The sequence below is a fragment of the Vulpes vulpes genome, chromosome 11 (genome assembly GCF_048418805.1).
Source record: "Vulpes vulpes isolate BD-2025 chromosome 11, VulVul3, whole genome shotgun sequence".
Classification (NCBI taxonomy): domain Eukaryota; kingdom Metazoa; phylum Chordata; class Mammalia; order Carnivora; family Canidae; genus Vulpes; species Vulpes vulpes.
The window spans coordinates 16,983,084-17,004,200 of record NC_132790.1 but is presented as its reverse complement, the minus strand read 5'-3'; the positions used below and the strand labels follow the sequence as shown (position 1 = coordinate 17,004,200).

Genomic DNA, 21,117 nt, shown 5'->3' with positions numbered 1-21,117 from the left:
TTGCATTGAACGTTTAGCAAAATTTTAAGGTTTTGCTTTTTACAAAATTATGTGAAAATATTTGTTGAAGAAATTGAAATACTGGTTTTCATGTTAATTTTATTCTCTAGATGTGTTTGAAGATTTCATCTCTCCTACCACTGCTGCCCAGACACTTTTGTTTACAGCTTGTAGCAAAAGGAAAGAGGTAGGGAACTTTAGCTTTAGTATTTAAAATTTGTTCAGATACACACTCAGCTTTTAATGTTAGCCAAGTGAGTCATTTTGTCTTTTTGTTGTTAAGGATTATTGGTAAATCCAATAAAGTTTAACTTTTCTTTTTAAAAAAAATCTAGGTACTGCAAAAGACAATGGGATTTTGCTACCAGATTCTTACAGAACCAAATGCTGATCCTCGGAAAAAAGATGGAGCCCTGCATATGATTGGTTCTTTAGCTGAAATACTTTTGAAGGTAATTCTTCTTTTGTATGCAAGTAGTTTAATAACAGTTTATTAAGATACCGTTCATATACCAGACTATTTACCCTTTAAAGTGAGTAATTCGGTGGTTTTTTTTGTTTTTGTTTTTGGGTTTTTTTGGTGGTTTTTATTATAGTCAGAGTTGTTCAATCATCAATCCCAAAAGAAACTCTTATTTAGTGGTCACTTTGCATTTCCTTCCAAATTCTTGGGCCTAGGCTACCCCTAATATACTTCTTTGTCTTCTCTGTGGATATATCCATTTTGGACATTTCATGTAAAGGGAATGCTATATAACATAAAGCTTCTTGAGGATTCGCCTTTTTCACTTTGCACAATATTTTCAAAGTTCATCCATGTTGTGGCATGTGTCAGTACTTCATTCCTTTTTGTTGCCAAATAATGTTGTTGTATTCATATACTACTTTTTATGCATTCATCAATTGGTGTACATTTGCGTTGTTTCCATTTTTTGGCTATTAGGAACACTGATCATTTATGTACACATCTTTGTGTGGACATTTTCACTTCTCTTGGGTAATAAACATGTAGGAGTCAAGTTGCTGTTATGTTTTGAGCAACTGCCAGACTTTTCCAGAGTGACTGTACCATTTTATATTTTTACCGGCAATGTATGAGGGTTCTAGTTTCTGTGGCCTCACCAACAATCATTACCTTTTTATTATAGCCATCCTAGTTGGTGTCAAACAATACTTTATTGTGGTTTTGACTTAACATTTCCCTGATGACTAATGATACAGAATCCTTTTTCATGTGTATGTTAGCTGTTGTAGATCTTTTGAGAAATGTATTATTTAAATCCTGTCAATTTTTTAACTGGGTTATTTGTCCTTTCATTGTTGAATTGTTAAGAGTTCTTTGTATATTCTAAATATTAGACCTTTTTAATGTATATGATTTGCAAGTATTTTGTAAGATTATTGTTTTACTTTCTTGATGTTGTCCTTTGAAGTATGATTTTTGATACAATTCTGAAATTTTGTCCAGTTTATATTTTCTTTAGCTGCTTGTGCTGAAGGTACTTTTTGCATGTGTCATTTTTATTTTCATGTTGTAAGATAACTGTAAAATAGTGGGCTTTTTCCTGCAAAAAATTAATCTTTAAGGAAATTTATAAACATGACTGTATCCATTCACAGCCTAGGAACATCATGCTTTTATGACAAATTTCTAATTAAGAATGACCCTGGATTAGATTAATTTTTAAGAACCTCAACTTAATTGTACACATTGTATCCGACTTCATAAATAAGATCTGAAATTTGCTTTTGCTTAAAAGTTAATAAATGGCAACCAAAGTGTGAGTATTTAATCATAGAATTATCTAACTTTCAGAAACCTTGTTCCATATCACTATTAACTTATAGGTATATTTTGTTCATACTTTAGGTTTTTTTTTTTTATACTTGTCCACCCATCATCCTTCTGTTAGTTTATAAATTAAAGATAGTGGTTATTTATTGTATGGCAGGCTAGGAATCTTGAGTGAGTTGTCTTGACAGGTTCAGGTTTTTCTGTTTTAACTTTTTATTTTTAAGTAATTTTAGACTTACAGAAAAATGGCAAAAACGGTTCTCTTCACCCTTCATGTTAGCAGCTTAGATAGTCATACTGCAATTCTCAAAACAAGGAAATTAATATAGATCGCATAATCTTCAGTAATCCTACAGACCCTTTCACATTGTGTAAGATTTCCCACTGATGCCCTTTTTTCTGGTCCGTGATCCAGTTGAGAATCCCACATTGCATTTAGTTCCCATGTCTGCAGTTTTTCAAGCATTTATTAGTTTTTAAATGTTGATGTAATATGCAATTCCAGAAACTGCTTAAAAGCTTGTTAACACTTAGAAAAGACCCTATTTTAAGATTCATGAGAATATCTTTTTTTAAACCGTGGCATATACATTTTTTTAAAGATTTTATTTATTTATTAGAGATAAATAGCTCTCTCTAATAGTGGGGAGGAGGAACAGAGGGAAAGGAAGAAGCAGACTCCCTGCTGAGGAGGGAGCCCTTCATGGGTCCCCTCTAGGACCCAGAAATCATGACCTAAGCCAAAAGCAGATACTCAATTGACTGAGCCATCCAGGCACCCTGGGAATATCTTTTTAGATACCTAGATTATTACCTTATAAGCAGGGTCTTTTCTCAATCTGTGTTGTATGCATTTAAAACCTTTCCAGAGAGGCTTTTTTCATTATAATAGTTTTTTTTTCTCATTAAAATAGTTTCATAAGGTAAGGAATATAATTAACCACACTTCCATTACTCAGTCATGATCACTGTTAAGATTTGGTATAAATGCTTTCTAAGAAAATGAGGTAAAATTAAAGAAAAGGTATTCAGTGTTTTTTGATGGTGAAATTTGAGAATGAGAAAATTTCATATGGATCTTGAAGTACAAAGAATCAGAATAAATGTGTGTTTTGACATAAATAGTCATTTTTAACATTAGTGTATTTATTTGGCATTGAGGTGATTATATTTGGAAATCTTTCAAAAATAATTGTTCTTTATATTTACAGAAAAAGATCTACAAAGATCAGATGGAATACATGTTGCAGAATCATGTATTCCCTCTCTTCAGCAGTGAGCTCGGCTATATGAGAGCGAGGGTATGTTTTAAATCTGTATTAATTTAAACATTTATGTTTTGTAATGAATGACTGCTTATGTGGACTATTATGTGGAACCTTTTTAATGCTCACCTTAATATTTGCCTTAATTGATTTTAGACTTCTGTTTCATGTAAATATTTATATGGCTGCTGTAATGTGTGCATGGTTTTCGTCTGTGTCTGATAGCAGTGTCTGCCTGTGTTTTGCATTCAGATCTTGCTATCCACACAAATGTCATGCAGCCAAAGAGTAAGTTGGGATCATAGTACTGGTCTAGTGTTGTCTCTCTGGACATAACCTGCCACTGACCAGCCTCCAAATTCCCATACACAGAACTTGTGAAATAGAGATACTGTAGCTTGCTGCAATTTAATTTAGGATACCTATAGTAACTCACTGCATTTTTTTTAAAAAGGCTTGCTGGGTCCTTCACTATTTTTGTGAAGTAAAGTTCAAAAGTGACCAGAACCTGCAAACGGCCTTAGAACTGACACGACGATGTCTGATTGATGATAGGGAAATGCCTGTGAAAGTGGAAGCTGCCATTGCACTTCAAGTATTGATCAGCAATCAAGAAAAAGGTAAAGGATTTATATCTCAAAAATAGTGATTTTACACACAACTGTATGAGGCATTATCCTAGAAACTTGACACATTGTCTTCCCCTTTATGTGAAAGTATCTATTTTTTATTGTTTGATATATAACAAGTTTTAAAGAGTTTTAGTTGTTTTGGCCAGATTTTTTTTTTTCTCTTATAGCTAAAGAATATATTACACCATTCATCAGACCTGTAATGCAGGCTCTTCTTCATATTATAAGAGAAACAGAAAATGATGATCTTACCAATGTAATTCAGAAAATGATCTGCGAGTATAGTGAAGAAGTTACTCCTATTGCAGTAGAAATGACACAGCATTTGGTATGTTATTTGAACCAATCATTTATTCATTATCTTACAACAATTATTTTCACAGAGCTTACTGTATGTCAGGTACTGTTCAAAGCCTTTGATAGGTATTTAGTTCATATATTTAGCTCATGTAGTTCTCACACAATCCTATATGAAGAATAGTCATGTACTGAGAGAGAATGTGAACTATGGAGCTGGTATTCACACCTGAAGTATATGCCTCCACCACACACATTCTTAACTACTATCAGTGTTGATCATGTCTGTTTTGTTTGTGTGGTTTCCATGAATACTTTGGACCAGATATAAAATAGAAAAGTAGAAAAATAAAAGATGAAGTAGAAATAATATTTGCAAATAGAGAGGTTTTTAAATTTAAAAAATTTTTATTTAAAAAAAAATTTTTTTTAAGATTTCTTTTTTTAAAGGTTTTCTTTATTTATTCACAAGAGACACACAGAGAGAGAGAGGCAGAGACATAGAAAGAGAAGCAGGCTCCATGCGGGAAGCCCAGTGTGGAACTCAGTCCCGGAACTCTGGGATCATGTCCTGAACCAAAGGCAGATGCTAAACCACTGAGCCACCCAGGTGTCCAAGACTTTAAGTAATGTCTGTACCCAGCATGAGACTTGAACTTAGAACCCTGAGATCAAGAATCACATGCTCTGCTAACTGAGTCAGCCAGGTGCCCTAAATAGTTGTTTGTTTGTTTGTTTGTTTGTTTGTTTGTTTTTAAAGAGAGAGAGACCATAAGCAGGGCAGAGGGAGAGGGAGAGAGGATCTTAAGCAAGCTCCACACCCAGCATGCATGACCCTGAGCTCATGACCTGAGCTGAAATTAAGAGTTATTATGCTTAACTGAACCATTTCGGTGCCCCTAAATAATTGTGTGTGTGTTTTTGTTTTTTTTTTAAGATTTGTTTATTTATTTATGAGAGAGAGAGAGAGAGAGAGAGAGAGGCAGAGATACAGGAGGAGGGAGAAGCAGGCTCCATGCCAGGAGCCCGACGCGGAACTCGATCCTGGGGCTCTAGGATCGCACCCTGGATCAAAGGCAGGCGCCAAACCGCTGAGCCACCCAGGGATCCCCGTGGTTTTTTTTTGTTTGTTTTTTTTTTAAGTAATTTATTTATTCATAAGAGACACAGGTAGAAGGAGAAGCCTCCCTGTGGGGACCCCGATGCAGGACTTGATCCCAGGACCCAAGGATCATACCCTGAGCCACAGGCAGATGCTCATCCACTATCCCCCGAGCCACTCAGACATCCCTAGTTAATTGTTTTCTTTCTTTTTTTAATGCAATTTGTAAATAGTAGTTACTCAGTAGTTGTCCTTTGTTTATGGTACATTGCCCCATGTCCCCAACAGTTACCCCTCACAGTCCCTATATAGTGATTTGTGTGATGCAGTTTACATTCTTGCTGAATATTGAGGTTTCAAGAATCTAGCTCTTGGTATTTGTTGTGGATTTAAGCAAAAAGCAAAGAGTTTTGTGAAAAACTGATTTTGAAGTAGGTAAGGATATTTGAATAACTGTAACAGCATTCATTAAATATGTATATTGCATTTATAATAAGCTTATTATTATTCTATTCTCAGATATTTGAAAACAATTGAATTTTATAACACGAATCCTTGATTAATATACCTGTATTTGGGCATTTTTAAATATTACTAAACATATTCATAATATTAAGCACTTTCTATGCCTTGCCTCATTTAATCCTCACAGCATCTCTGTGATAAAGTTCTCAAATGATATGTCAGGAAACAGGTCGAGTAATTTAAGGTCACCTAGTAAGTGGTAGTACCACTTGCTTATAGAGCCCAGATTCTTAATTACTATTAATCAGTTTGGTAACATTGATTGGTTTTGCTGTCCCTGTGAGAACATTTCAAAAATAAAGTTTTATTTATTTATTTATTTATTTTTCCAAAAATAAAGTTTTAGACCAAAATGTGTTTTTACTGTTTTAACAGCAAGCCTTATATTCTCTTGAATCTAGGCTATGACATTTAATCAGGTAATCCAGACTGGACCAGATGAAGAAGGAAGTGATGACAAAGCAGTTACTGCTATGGGAATCCTGAATACCATTGACACACTACTTAGCGTAGTTGAAGATCATAAAGAGGTAAAGTGATCCAGTGTTCTAAGGTTTTGATCCAGGTAATGATCCAGGTCTTAGGGAATTTAAAGCCATTCTTCAACAACTGTTCTAATGCTTTTTTTGGAAGGCTCTGGCTTATCTAATCCTTATTTTTAACATGTACCTTGATTTTGCTATCTTTTAACTAGTTCCCTTTTATAAGGAGACTGTTGGGATCTTATAAATATTTTAGGTTGTTTAATATTAGAAGGAAAGGGAAGGAAGGATTTGTATTACCATATCCTTACCTCAAGTCTCAGGATTTTGGCTCCTTAGATTATCTATCCAGATCCAGTAGTGTGGTGATTCCTAGGAAAACCTTCCTGGCTTTCCTTTTTTTGTTTTTAAATAGGGAGAGGGCAGAAGGAGAGAGAGAATCTTATGCAGATTCCACGCCTAGCACAGAGCCTGATGCAGGGTGCGATCTCTTAATTATGGTAAACTACACATAACAAAAAATTTACCGCCTTAACCATTTTCAAGTGTACGGTTCATTAGTGTTGAGTATACGTTGTTATGCTTCCATTACTATTGTATTTCTAGTTTTCTTTTATAGTTGTCTTTCATAAACAAAATTGTAATTGTTAATTTTTAAAAATGAAATATAAGACATTCAGAAAAGGATAAAGGATAAAGAACAGAAAACTATAACCAGTACCCTTTAACTACCACCTGAATTTATTGGATTTTAACATTTTATAGTATATCCTTTTGGCTTTATTTCCAGTAAGAAAACCAATTCAGATAGATGTAATTGAAGCCTTTGGGGTACCACTTCCTAATCCAGTTTTCTTTATTTCTTTCCGTTAGAAGTAACTAGTGTCCTGAATTTGGTGTTAATAATTCCAGTGCAGATTTTTATGTTCATAAATCACGTTTTCAGATTATTTGCAAATTGCCTTTTGTTACTGGAGATTTTCAGTAAACTATATTCTGCAGTATAATTGGAGATAGAAGCCATGAGGAATTCTCTAGCTGCCTATGGTTAATAAATTAGTTGTTGCTATATTTGAAGAGTTAAAAATGTTTTAAATATATGTAATTGAAATGGATGTCCTGGTTCTATATCCATTTAGTAAATTTTATCTCCTCTCCCCTCCCCACATTAAACATTCTAATGGCTTCCAGGGATTTGGGGTCTATTGAGGATCATACTGGCAATTCAAGAGGAATTTGTATTTTTGGTCTTGGGTATTGTGGTTCACTATATCTTAACAGTTATATAAATAGAGGTGATTAAGAATTAGTGGGAGTGGTAAGAATAATGCCTTCTTTCAAATAATTTTTCTGTAAGCCACTGACAGTGACTTTTCAATTACACTTGAGTTGAATTGATTTATATTTAAATATTTAAACACAAAAAGGTCTGTAATCTATCTGGAAAATGATGTGGCTCCTTTATTTTCATAATTATATTCTCTGGATGCTATTTCCTCTACTTTTCTTAGGTAAATTGTGCATGTGATTCCCTGTGTTTGTTTCATTGTAATGGTATCTCATTAAGTTGTAATGGTACTACATTAAGTTTCAATTCCACATTAACCCACAATTTGGGTTACTTTCAAACAAAGACTTAAAAAACAACAAAGACTTAAAATGATTTATGATGCTGACTTTATATTTCAATAAGCAGTGAGTTGGATTATGCATTATTTATTAATTCATTCACTAGTGTGCAGCAGTTACATACAGTTTTCTCTTCTCTTTTAGATAACCCAGCAACTTGAAGGAATCTGCTTACAGGTCATTGGAACTGTTTTACAACAACATGTCTTAGGTATATACCCCTGATTGTGCTTAAAATTTCCTACTTTTCTGTATCAGCAAACATTGTCCTAACAACTCCATACTGTCTTTTAGAATTCTATGAAGAGATCTTCTCTTTAGCACATAGTTTGACATGTCAACAAGTGTCTCCACAAATGTGGCAGTTGCTACCTCTGGTATTTGAGGTTTTTCAACAAGATGGATTTGATTACTTTACAGGTAAGTAAAGTCAGCATATTAATACTGAGAATTTCTCCCTGTTTTGATTCATTTTTAGTATATCACTTGAACATATACTTTAGAACATTGTAAATGCTTCTTAGATATTTTCATTTGCAGTTAATACTCCAGGATAACATTGATTTCCATTATATATTTTGATTTAGTTATGCTTTAACACATATTCTTACCCTCCTGTCCCTGTCAGTCTTTTTTGTACAATATAATAATACTCTTTGTATAATGTACATATATATATACTGCTAGGGACCAAACAAATTCATATTTGCTTTCTTTTTCTAAGGAGGTATTTCAGAAACAGCATTTACATTAGTAAAAGTTTTAACTTTTAGTAATTTTTTGTTTTAATTAGTTTAATTCATTGTTAATATTTTTATGCTTTTCTTTAATGCAGATATGATGCCTCTGCTTCATAATTACGTAACAGTTGATACAGATACACTTCTGTCTGATACCAAGTATCTTGAAATGATATATAGTATGTGTAAGAAGGTAGGTCATTTTTAGTTAATATAATGATATGTCATGAGGCTGATGCTGTAAAAATTAAGTTGTGATGAGTGAAGATACGTGATACATTATGGTGAACATATTATATGGGTCTGACAGAACAAGGGCTTTTTTTAAGGATTTTATTTACTTTAGATAGCATAAACAGGGAAGGGGCAGAGGGAGAAGCAGACTCCCCATTGAGCAGGGAGCCCAACTCAGGGCTCGATCCCAGGACCCTGAGATCATGACTTGAGCTGAAGGTTAACCACTGAGCCACCCAGGCACCTCTGTGTGCCCTGACGTTAGCTGGAGTTATGTTTTTAATTTTTTTTAGAGTGCCTGGAGCTTACCTTACCATAGTTCTTTGCTAGGCTTTGAATCTAAAGAAGGAAGAATCGGGCAGCCTGGGTGGCTCAGCGGTTTAGCGCCACCTTCAGTCCGGGGCGTGATCCTGGAGACTCCCATGTCGGGCTCCCTGCATGGAGCCGGCTCCTCCCTCTGCCTGTGTCTCTGCCTTTCTCTCTCTCTGTGTGTCTCATGAGTGAATAAATAAAAATCTTAAAAAAAAAAAAAATCAACTTATTTGAGTGATATTGAAAGGATCAGGAACAAAGATTTTTATAAAGAAAATTCTTGGAGGATACAGATTATGGAGGCTCTACAGAAATTATGTAGTAAATAGCAAGATTGTAAAAACCAGGAGTTTATTTAAAATGAAAGTCAAAAGTACTGTGCCGTTTCTTAGAAAATCAGAAGTAAATGTATGCAGAATGTTACTTTTTTTAAATAATGCTTTTCTTACACAAGAGATATGGGATATAATCATTGAATTCATTATTTATTGTCAATTATATAGTTTATGTTATTACTCTGGGAACAGTGATAATCTATACCATCTACTTTCCTTTTCCAGAAGTTACCCTTAACACTTAGAATTCTTTAGTCTAATTAGGTCAGTTTCATGTTTTTTATTTCTTGTTTAGGAATAGCATTTGCCATCAACAAGCTGCCTCTTCTAACTCCTCTCCCAATTCAGTGAGACTTTCTTATTTTATGAGACTTGTGTGGAGAAAGGTCTTTCCTAGAAATGTCAGCTTTTTTTTTTTTTTTTTTTTGGTACTTCTTTACATACGAGCTAGATACCTTCCTAAGAAAAGTAGAGTGCTTTGGCTACCATGGTTGTATGAGAAGACAGTGGTTTTCAACATGTTGTAGTCCTGAATGGCCCTACAGCAGAGGTGATTTGATTACGTAGACCAAGATGTGTGATTGCTGAGATATAACCAACCAGTAACTCCAAATTCTGACAGTTGCTTTGGATTATAGTCTGTACAATGAATATTGTAATCATTTATATTAATTAGAATATCTTAAAAACTCAAGGGACTATAGGCAGGGTACAGATATTCTGTGATTTAAAGGTTTGGTTGTTTTTGTTTTTGCTAACCAAAACTTTGAGAGCAAAAATACCAGAGCAAAAATACCAGTAGACTATCTACTGGAGGTTCTTGGGCCTCAGACCTTAGGAAGTAGGGCCCCTAAACCTGTGATCTGTTAGAAAAGGAGTAGAACAAAGTTCCACAGCCAGGCCACTTTCTTTTTCTCAGATGCCATGCTGAGTTGCAGGTCCTGTGCCCAGGTTTCTAGGTTGAGGCCTGGCCTGTGGACTCACAGTCTCAAGGTTTGCAGGCCCCACAGCTTGGTCTTCAGAGGTGGCCCCACGGGGAAGTCTATATTTGAGGGGAGAGCCACGGGACAGATGCTGGGTAGCACCAGCAGTTGAGGTCCATCTTGGAGAGCACCGTTTGGGGCAGGTCCACATGGCAGCGGGCTGCTAATGCTACCAGGTAGATGAGGACGTCACTAAGCTTCTCTTGAAGGGCTGCCCGTTCCCTGGGGGACTGGGCTTGGCTAGGCTCCTCATCAGGCTTCCACTGAAAGAGCTCCGCCACTTCCCCCACCAAGGCCAGTAGGAGGTTCCGAGGCTAGTGCAATTGGCTCCAGTCGTGTTCAGCAGCAAACTCAGCATGCAGGCGGCGGATGTCCTCGAGTGTGGACTCTGGGCTGAAGCTGAAGTGGCTGGCAGCAGCAGTACTGTCTCCCCCCATGTCCCCACACGCGCCCCCATTCGCCCAAGACATGCCACCCACCATGCACCAGCCGGGATGCATAGGACCCTCACTGCAGTTTTATATTTGTGTTGATCAGGTTCTTACAGGAGTTGCAGGAGAAGATGCAGAGTGTCATGCAGCAAAACTGTTAGAAGTCATCATTCTACAATGCAAAGGGCGTGGCATTGACCAGGTCAGTGGGGTTAACTATTAATGATTCCTATTTGAGGCTTTGTAGAGAGAACCTTTACCTCCAGTTTACTTCTTTTGGGGCAGTTGCTGTGTATTTTGTGTTTTGTTGTTTATTATGACACTAGATAACATTTCTTAAATGTTTGTTTAAAATTTAACCAATATATAATGATCATATCTTTAATATGTATGAAAATATAACTGGCAAGTTTTATGGCTGTTTGTTATCATGCAAGGTAAGTTTTTTTATAGTAGGCTCTGAGAGTATTGTTTGCTACATTTATCACATTGCAGTAAGGTGGATTTGGTTCAGTTTCCGTGGTTTCTCCCCCCCCCCCCCCCCCCCCCCCGTGGTCAGTTTCAATAGGATTTTTTTCTTAGCTTTATTGACATAAATAAAATAAAATGTCATATAAGCATAAGGTGTACAACAGATGAATTGATACAGATGTATGTGTGTTGTGAAGTGATTATTACAGTAAGATTAGCCAATAAGAATATTGTGAATCCAGTTGGCTATCCTGGTGAGGATCTGATAGCTTAGTGAATACTTGTCTTCTCTAACGTTAGGTTTTTCAGTGAGTGCCTAGGCCAACGCTAAAAACTATTGGTCATCTAATAGAAAAAGAGATTAGTTGAGGCAATAGGTTACTATGGTTAGACTGCTATTACTTAAGGTTTTGGAATATTTTGCTGTCTTCTTTATAGTGCATTCCCTTATTTGTGGAAGCAGCTTTAGAGAGACTGACAAGAGAGGTGAAGACAAGTGAACTTCGGACGATGTGCCTGCAAGTTGCCATTGCAGCTTTGTACTATAATCCACACCTACTTCTCAACACCTTAGAAAATCTTCGCTTCCCTAATAATGTTGAACCAGTTACAAATCATTTTATTACACAATGGCTTAATGATGTTGATTGTTTCTTGGGGTAAGTGACATATTGGATCTTTTTTTATTTAACTTTGTGAGATACTCTACTTATTAAAAATATATATACTTGATTTTATTTTTTAGACTTCACGACAGAAAGATGTGTGTTCTGGGCCTTTGTGCTCTTATTGATATGGAACAAATACCACAAGTTTTAAATCAAGTTTCTGGACAGATTTTGCCAGCTTTTATCCTTTTATTTAATGGATTAAAAAGAGCATATGCCTGCCATGCAGAACACGAGAATGACAGCGATGATGATGATGAAGCTGAAGATGATGATGAAACTGGTAAGGGATTTGTGGTGGAGGAAGCCACACTTATTACCTGGTTAGAAACATCAGTAGACTTATTTTTTTTTAACCCTTCTCCTGAAGAAATGAGGGATCATGGCCAAATGCTTTCATTATTTATTCATAAAAAGACTGCCTTATTGGGCAACCCAGGTGGCTCAGCGGTTTACCGCTGCCTTTCGCCCAGGGTGTGATCCTGGAGACCCAGGATCGAGTCCCACATCAGGCTTCCTGCGTGGAGCCTGCTTCTCCCTCTGCCTGTGTCTCTGCCTCTTTCTCTCTGTGTCTCTCATGAATAAATAAAATCTTTTAAAAAAGAAAGGAAGGAAGACTACCTTATCTTCCTGTTGGAATGTAAGGTCTGCGAAGGCAAGAACTTTGGCTAGATCTCCTGACATGTAAAGCAATTCTAGGTATTTATGGTTTCTGCTGTTGGCAAACATCTATTATCTATTAGTGCTAAAACCAAGTATACCTGCACTATAAAATTTTGATTAGGTTGGGCAGCCCCTGTGGTGCAGTGGTTTAGCGCCACCTGCAGCCCCAGGCGTGATCCTGGAGACCCTGGATCCAGTCCCACGTCGGGCTCTCTGCATGGTGCCTGCTTCTCCCTCTACCTGTGTCTCTGCCTCTCTCTGTGTGTTTCTCTATGAATAAATAAATAAAAAATCTTTTTAAAAAATAAATTGGTTGTTTTATTAAAAAAAAATAAAATTTGATTAGGTGGCTAATACAAATGGACACTACAGACTACAAGAGTATAAATTGATAGAAATTATTATAATAGTTTCAGAATAAGATAGTTATTGCTGTTTTTGTCTTTTATCATTCACTGACCTAGCTGGCCTTTAAAAAAATAACAACTCAGAAAGGTGTTCTAAGGACGTAACATAAACTATATTATTTTACTGTTGGTGTTTGGTTCGGTATATACCGTAAGGCCCAGAGCCCAAGTGCTGAATTTCATCTCATGTAATCCTTTTTCAAACCTCTGGTATTAAGAATTGTGGTTGAGTTTCTTGAATTTTTATGAGAATGTTTTATTCTGATAATTGCTAAATATTTATTTAAATATTTATTTATTTGTTTATTTGAGAGGAGAGAGAGAGAGAGAAGGGCAGAGGGAGAGGCAGAGAGAATTTCAAGCAGCCTGGGTGCTGAGCACAGAGCCTGACGTGGCGTTTGATCTCATGACCCCAGAACAGGACTGGAGTCAGATGCTTAACCAGCTGTCCCAACCAGGTGCCCCATTGAATATTTAAACACCAATTCTTAGAATTTGAATTTATTCATTTGTGATTTGTAATTTACTAACTGTGATCATTGTCAGTTTGTTCAGTAACAGAATACCTCAGTGTTAACAAATGCACCTATTTATGACTTGGCAGAGGAACTGGGGAGTGATGAAGATGATATTGATGAAGATGGGCAAGAATATTTGGAGATTTTGGCTAAACAAGCAGGTGAGGATGGAGATGATGAAGATTGGGAAGAAGATGATGCTGAGGAGACTGCTCTAGAAGGCTATTCCACAATCATTGATGATGAAGATAACCCTGTTGATGAGTATCAGATATTTAAAGCTATATTTCAAAGTAAGTCAACTTGTTACATGTAATTCAGACAGCTCTATATGATCCATTTCCCTGAACCTATCTGTTCTTATTTGTGTCTGTCACTTAAGGGATTTTAGGTATATCAAACCCAAACTAGACTATGGTTTAAGGAGGACTAGTAGCTAGTATCTGAAGTTACTGCGATTGCCATAGGGTTTCAGAGTATTTCCTCATTTTATTATTTTACTGTTATTTAGATGTGCATGTAATAGGAAGATACTATATTTCAAAATTTATGCAATGACAGTTCCTCTTTCCCACTTCTGATTTCTGTCCTTTCAGCTTTCTCTAGAAATACCCACTTTTATTATCTGTTACTTGTTTTTGTATCTTTTTTCCCTCTGGCCAAAACTGTAGTTAACTTTCTGAGAATTTGACCATTTTTAACATCAGTTATCTTGGAATCCCTTTTCTTTTTTCCTGTAACACATTGTATGTGGCTATACCATCCATTGCTTGGACTTCACCAAATAAAACATCTGTGTTCTAGGGGCGCCTGTGTGGCTCAGTGGTTGGACGTCTGCCTTTGGCTAGGGCATGCTCCCGGGATCTGGTATTGAATCCCACATTGGGCTCCTTGCATGGGGCTTGCTTCTCCTTCTGCCTGTGTCTCTACCTCTCTCTCTCTGTCATGAATAAATAAATAAAATCTATAAAAAATCTGTGTTCTATCCAGCTTAAGAAATTAAAATTGGCACTATATTTGAAATACCCTTTCCCCCACAAAGTGCTATCATTCCTGTATATTATAAGAACTTTGATGTTGAATGAGTTCTCTGATAACCAGGCATTAGTCTTCCAAACCTGTGACAAAGCAGTTATGATGCAGGGTTACAGAAATACAACAGATTGGTTTCTGAGCTACATGTCGGGCAGCAAGAATTGAATGAGGTGCCAAGAATTATAGACTTGTTTTTGTCCATGATTTTGTATTTTATAGACTTAAATAGGGCAGCTCAGGTAGCTCAGTGGTTTAGCACCATCTTCAGCCCAGGGTATGATCCTGGAGACCCGGGATCGAGTCCCACAACAGGCTCCCTGAATGAGCCTGCTGCTCTCTCTGCTTGTGTCTGCCTCTCTCTGTGTGTGTGTGTGTGTCTCTCATGAATAAATAAATAAAATCTTAAAAAAAGAATTATAGACTTAAATATATGTTAATCCCAAAGGATGGTTTATAGTAGAGGACTGGTGCATAGTAAATGCAATAAAGTAGAAATAGAAAATCATGTGATTAGTTGTCTGATTTTCCCCCACCCCCAAAATATCTGGCATCTGATACATGAAGAAATTGGTTTTCATTCTTGGAATTACTATGTTAAAAACTTCTTTTGTGGGAATCTTTTTTTTTTTTAATTTATGATAGTCACAGAGAGAGAGAGAGAGGCAGAGACACAGGCAGAGGGAGAAGCAGGCTCCATGCACCGGGAGCCCGATGTGGGATTCGATCCTGGGTCTCCAGGATCGCGCCCTGGGCCAAAGGCAGGCACCAAACCGCTGCGCCACCCAGGGATCCCTGTGGGAATCTTTATAGAGAATTTTTTTCTCCCTCTCAAACTCACTCTATACACCTACCCCTTTGAATAGCTACTTAATTAAAACAGGGAAATACGTAGTCAGACTTGGTACCCTTAACTGTCTTTTTATCTAGTGCATGTTTTTGTAAAACATTAAGATTTTAATTTTTTTTTAAGATTTTACTTATTCATGACACACAGAGAGAGGCAGAGACATGAAAGGGAGAAGCAGGCTCCCCATACGGAGCCTGATGCAGGGCTTGATCCTGATCCCAGGACTCTGGGATCACGCCCTGAGCGGAAGGCAGATGCTCAACCGCTGAGCCACCCAGGCATCCCAAAACACTGAAATAATACCTGGTCTTGTCACGTACTGGGAAAATTTGTTCTCCATTTATCACAGATTGGATTTGACCATTAATTTAGGCTATAACATAAAACGTGAGCATTTTAAAGTTTTCATACTTTATTACTTAAGTATATAAGAACTGTTTTCAGCTCTGATTTTTAAGTATTTATTTGTTTGAGAGAGAGTGATGGAGAGATATCATGAGTGGAGGAAGGGCAGAGGGAGAGGGAGAAGCAGATTCCCCAGTGAGCAGGAAGCCAGATGCAGGGCTCCAGGATCATGACCTGAGGTGAAGGCAGACACTTAACCGAAAGAGCCATCTTGGCACCCCTCAGCTCTGATTTATTTGCTAGAGATATGAAGTATGAGAGTGATTAGAGTTTTTGCAGCATAAAGCTAAGCGAGAATTTTTTCTCCCTATATCTTTCACAAATAAGTTAATCTAAATTATTATTGGGAAAATATAAAATAGATCAGAATTTAAGTACTAGAGGTGAAGTAGAAGGAACACAATAGAAAGGCCTCTCGTATTATTACTCTTTTTTCCCTTGTTTTCTTTTGATAGCTATACAAAATCGTAATCCTGTGTGGTATCAGGCTTTGACTCATGGTCTTAATGAAGAACAAAGAAAACAGTTACAGGATATAGCAACTCTGGCTGATCAAAGAAGAGCAGCTCATGGTATGTCAGTGGACCACAACCTCTCTTGAATGCAATTTATGAGTTGATGCAGCTTTAAAATTTTATATTAATGTTTTAAAATTATATAAAAGCTACAGTTGTTACAGGTGATAGGAATTCAGAAGGAATGAAATGAAGAAATGAATTGTTTTTTGCCAAGTTGACTGATTTTAAGTGTAGTCCTAATAATTTTCTATAGGTCTTATTAGACTAATTTAATTTTCAAAGAAGTATCCTCCTTACAAAAAGCACAGCTCTCTAAGGTGTGGATTTGCCTGCACTAGATTTATTAGCTGTTACTCCCTTTGAAGACTGACTCCTGATTCAGTATTTGACTTAGGTGTATTTAAAGATTTTTTATTTTAACATCAGAAAGTGAAAGTTGGCCAAAAGTCTCCAGCATACAACATGAGAGTTTATCTTCTCTCTGTAATGTACCTCTCCTCCTCTCTTACTCCTATACAAGAGAAGGAAGGAGAGGACAACTTTGGAACTTTGGCTAATACCAGTGGGTTAAGCTTTTGTAAATGTCTGTCAATTCCTTCTCTTCTTCAAAGTAGTAAGATGATTAAATACCCTATTAAACTTTCACTTACTTGTTTTTTTAGAATCCAAAATGATTGAGAAGCATGGAGGATACAAATTCAGTGCTCCGGTTGTGCCAAGTTCTTTCAATTTTGGAGGCCCGGCACCAGGGATGAATTGAGTTATCACTTTCTTTCCTGCTGTGTGATTGTAGTGAAGAGCTTGTGTTCCTCCTAGTAGCGGTTCCAGAACTGGTTCATGTTATCTACTCTAAACTAATTGATCAATAGATGGACAGAAAAACCCAGGCGGTGGGACCTGATCATGCAACTTGGCACTGAAAAAGAAACCAGAGGGATTTCGGGGGGGAGGGCGGTAATTTGGGGGTGGTATTTTCTTTATTTTTTGAAGAAAGTAAGATTCTGACTGAAAGTTCAAGTGACACTGTGGAAATCTGAAACGAGGGGATGTCATGAAGGCAGCTTTTCTTTTTCTGAGGAAAAAATAGGCATGGGCTACAGGACTATTTAAAATGTCTCATTTACAGTATAAGCTCAAAGGTAGATGTAATTTTTACACCTATGAGTATTTGTCCGATTTCTGTCTCTTCTTCACCATTGGGTATCTATTCTTTATATGTAAATAAGATAAGGTAATCAATAGCCTTATTCAATCTTCATCATTTTCATTCATCAAAGATTGTTCCTATGTAGATTATTGGACATTTATTGTAGCACTACATAACTGATTAAAAAAAAATCTGTAAATGAATTAGCACTTTCATATTGAAACAAGCCTGCTAGCCTATGTATAAAATAGCAAAATGTTTGCTGTTTATAAAAAGAAGGGATGTAATGGGGTGGGGGGCAGGGGTAATTTCAAGTTATTAATTTAAAAATGAACTAGCAATTTTGTACCTGGTGACTTTGTGGTGCACTCACCTCTGATAGTGACTTGAATTCGGTATGTTAAAAGGGGTTAGTGATATTTCATTGCTGCTAAAAAATGACAACTCCCTCTGTGTCCTGTTTTCTTAAAGCTCTCAGTGTACAAGTGGAGACTTGGATACAAGACCTTACTGTATCAAATAAGAAAGGTGATATTTGAAGCATGTAAATTGGATATAAAGTTCTACTCTTAAAGAGTTGATCAAAGAGTATGGCTAAACAACTATATATGCAATCTATTAAAAGAACTTAATTCGGCTATTATGTCTTGATTTGATTGCAGTTTTTTCCTAATTATAAAACTTTTTCTTCATTGGCCTGTTTTTATCCTGTACCTCGAAAGAGTGCAGAATGCACACTTTTAAAATTTAACACCTGCCCATATCCCCGTCTTCCTATCCCCTCTTGTTGATTGTGGTATCTGATCTTAAATAGCTAGGCTGAAGGCACACGGTTCCCTCCAAAAACCACTATTGATACCACTGCAAAAACAAGCCAGCAACAAAGACAATGTGGAGAGGTTGGCTTGCTTCCTTCTCTCCTAACTGCATGTTGAAAAATAAGCCTTTATTGATCTTAAACATCTGTCAGATGAGTCATACATTGGGTTATTTTTTTATATACATGTATACACACAATATTTCAAATTGAAAGCAACATCTCAATGGATTCAAAGCTATTAAATGCTGTTGTCTATAACAGACTAGGAAATTTATAACTGTAAAAATGAAACAAATGCACATATTGATATTTAAAATGCATAATGAAGAAAACCCATTGGTGTTGTGTTTTTCTTGTATGCCAATAATTAAGCCACTACTGTTGGCACTGTTTGGTTTTCTATTTTAACACTGAAGGAGTGAAAGTATTTCCTATATTTATGAATTTACTATGAAAATCTTGGCAAAAAAACAAAAAACAAAAAAAAATTGTCTGTCTAAAATGTGTGGGTGAAAACTGTTAATCAAGTGTGTTTCTACTTTTTTTCCCCCCAAGTTGGACACCATCTGTATACCCTAGGTTGCTTAAGGGGATTTCACTATTATATAAAATCAATAAAATTAAAACGGAGTAGTTGTATATATGCAACATTGTGTACAGAGGGGATATATTGAATAGTATTAAACATTTTTGTCTTCCTTTGCCTTTTATCCCTTAATATCTAGTCTACTTTTTTAAATTTCAGACTTCAGTACTCTTTGAATTGATAATTCCAATTTTCACATTGTTATTGGAAAACCATATCTAATAAAGGTTTTAGTTATTCCCATGAACAGTATGAAAATTCTCATTTCCTGAGCTTTTATTCCAAGAAAATGTATTGGTATGTCTCAGAATAAGTTTTTTTGTCTCCTCTGTCATACAATCCAAACTAATCTCCATTTATAGATTTTAATTGAAAAAAAAAGATTTTAATTGAAATTAAAGACCTTAAAATTAAATTATATTTACTATTAAATAGTATTCATGTTAGTTTCTAAAGTATCAAATATATATCCTTTATTTACAGTATTTCCTTAAATTTAACATCAAATTATAGTTTTTATAGATTATGCACCTTGATATTTGTCAGTGCTTCTGGATAAGGTTGTAGGACTTTGGATAAGAGTGTTTACAGACTTGTAATTGGTTGTGTGTAGATATTATTTAACATAAAGTCTTTCCCACAGTTTCACTAACCTGTAACTTATTTTTTAATTTATAGAAGTTAATTCTGATTTTGTTTGGGTTTCAATTTTTGTTTTGTCTAATGGCTGACAGTGTAGAATCTTCACTTTTTGGTAAACTTAAGCCACCTATTTTTTTTTAATGTATTCATTTATCATTATTAAAGGAAGTTAATCTGTTTCTCTCCAGGTAATAAAATAATTACTAAGCTACATACCTTATCAAGATAGTGACTGCTGTGCTCACCCCTGGAAGAGACCAGAGTGTAGAGCAGGGGTGGCCAAACCACAGCCATGATTGTATGCTTCTTTTCAGCCCTAGATGTAGGCCCTGAAGCAAGCATGAAGAAAGTCATTAGGAACTGTGTTAATATGACTAAACCATGTCTTTGGGAAGATCTAACACAATGCCTTAATCATAGTAGGCATTCCATAAGTGTTTGTAAAATGAATGACCTAAAATTACATTAAAACATCCATTACAAAAATGTCAGTTCTGTTTTATATAATTTAAATTTTGGTGAAGATTATCTGTGACTTTTTTTTTTCTTTTTCTTTTTAGCATTCCTGAATTCTGTTTTACCCTTGATGAGACTGGCCACTCTTGCTATAGCACTTTGGTGAATGTGGTTCTTACAAAGGGAAACTAGATGGCCAGCTAGAAATCTAGGATTTTATTAATATGCAAGGAGAAAGTATCTTTTTTATAACTTTTTTTGTGAGGCAACACCCTCCCCTTCTAGGTTTTTAAGAGCATAAGTGATATGTCGTATGTGTCTGGATTCTGCTTTCATGTATAGGTTGAAGTTTGTCAGTTATACTCAATATTTGGATCCTATATTTAAATGCTTCCTGTCTGAGTCTTAAGATTTCTTTTAAAATCCTTTAATAAACTCAAAGTAGAAATACAAGGAACTCCTCAACCTGAAAAAAGGCATGAACAAAAACCTAAAGCTAGTTAATGGACATAATGATGAGAAATTAAAATCTTACCCCTACAATCAAGAACCAGACAAGCAAGTTCCTTGTTGTCAGTTTTATTCAGCATTGTACATAAGGCTGTAGCCAGGGCAATTAGGCAGGAAGAAGAAATAAAAGGCTTCCAGATTAGAAAGGAAGAGGGGAAACTAGCAGATGACATGATCTTGTATAAAGTTTATAGGAATCCCTACACAAAAAGACCTACTGACTTCATTATGGTTGCAAAACAAAAGATTAATATAAAAAAATCAGTTGTATTTCTATACAACAGCAGTGAAATTAAACCCCATTTATATCCCCATAAAAAAAATTAGCAAAACTGAAAAACCCACTGTTGAAAACTGGAAACATTGAGAGAAGACCTAAATAAATGGGAAGGTGTCCTACATTCGTGAATTAGAAGATAGTATCCTAAAGATGGCAGACCTCTCCAAATTGATCTATAGATTCTGTGTAATCCCTATAAAAACAACTTTTTTTTTTTTTTTTGAGGAAATGAGAAACAATTTGGATATGCAAGGGACTCAAACTAGCCAAAACAAGCTTGAAAGCAAACATGATTTTGTAATCATGACAGTGGTACTGTGTAAGGATAGACATTTTATGCTGACTGATGGAATAAAATTGAGAGTCCAGAAATCCATAAGTT

At 35.9% G+C, this 21,117-nt stretch overlaps 1 protein-coding gene, 1 non-coding gene and 1 pseudogene across 25 annotated transcripts in view; 2 read left to right on the top strand and 1 right to left on the bottom strand.

Moving 5' to 3' along the window:
• Positions 1–19,094, top strand: part of IPO7 (importin 7) — an 88,014-nt gene extending 68,920 nt beyond the window's left edge. For all 24 annotated transcript variants that reach the window (XM_072727299.1, XM_072727322.1, XM_072727307.1 and 21 more), the window contains 15 exons: positions 111–187; positions 336–452; positions 3,007–3,096; positions 3,515–3,680; positions 3,860–4,020; positions 6,018–6,146; positions 7,872–7,938; positions 8,022–8,147; positions 8,563–8,660; positions 10,869–10,964; positions 11,672–11,892; positions 11,979–12,184; positions 13,576–13,782; positions 16,232–16,348; positions 16,957–19,094. In XM_072727299.1, the coding sequence (XP_072583400.1) occupies positions 111–187; positions 336–452; positions 3,007–3,096; positions 3,515–3,680; positions 3,860–4,020; positions 6,018–6,146; positions 7,872–7,938; positions 8,022–8,147; positions 8,563–8,660; positions 10,869–10,964; positions 11,672–11,892; positions 11,979–12,184; positions 13,576–13,782; positions 16,232–16,348; positions 16,957–17,054 (1,976 nt within the window). In that variant the 3' untranslated portion in view covers positions 17,055–19,094. The remainder of the gene's footprint in view (positions 1–110; positions 188–335; positions 453–3,006; positions 3,097–3,514; positions 3,681–3,859; positions 4,021–6,017; positions 6,147–7,871; positions 7,939–8,021; positions 8,148–8,562; positions 8,661–10,868; positions 10,965–11,671; positions 11,893–11,978; positions 12,185–13,575; positions 13,783–16,231; positions 16,349–16,956) is intronic.
• Positions 3,248–3,432, top strand: LOC112927118 (small nucleolar RNA SNORA23). The gene has a single exon (XR_003236463.1). It is a non-coding gene; the product is annotated as a small nucleolar RNA SNORA23 (small nucleolar RNA).
• On the bottom strand, positions 10,304–10,886 carry LOC140594482 (dCTP pyrophosphatase 1 pseudogene; annotated as a pseudogene).
• Positions 19,095–21,117: the final 2,023 nt, after the last annotated feature.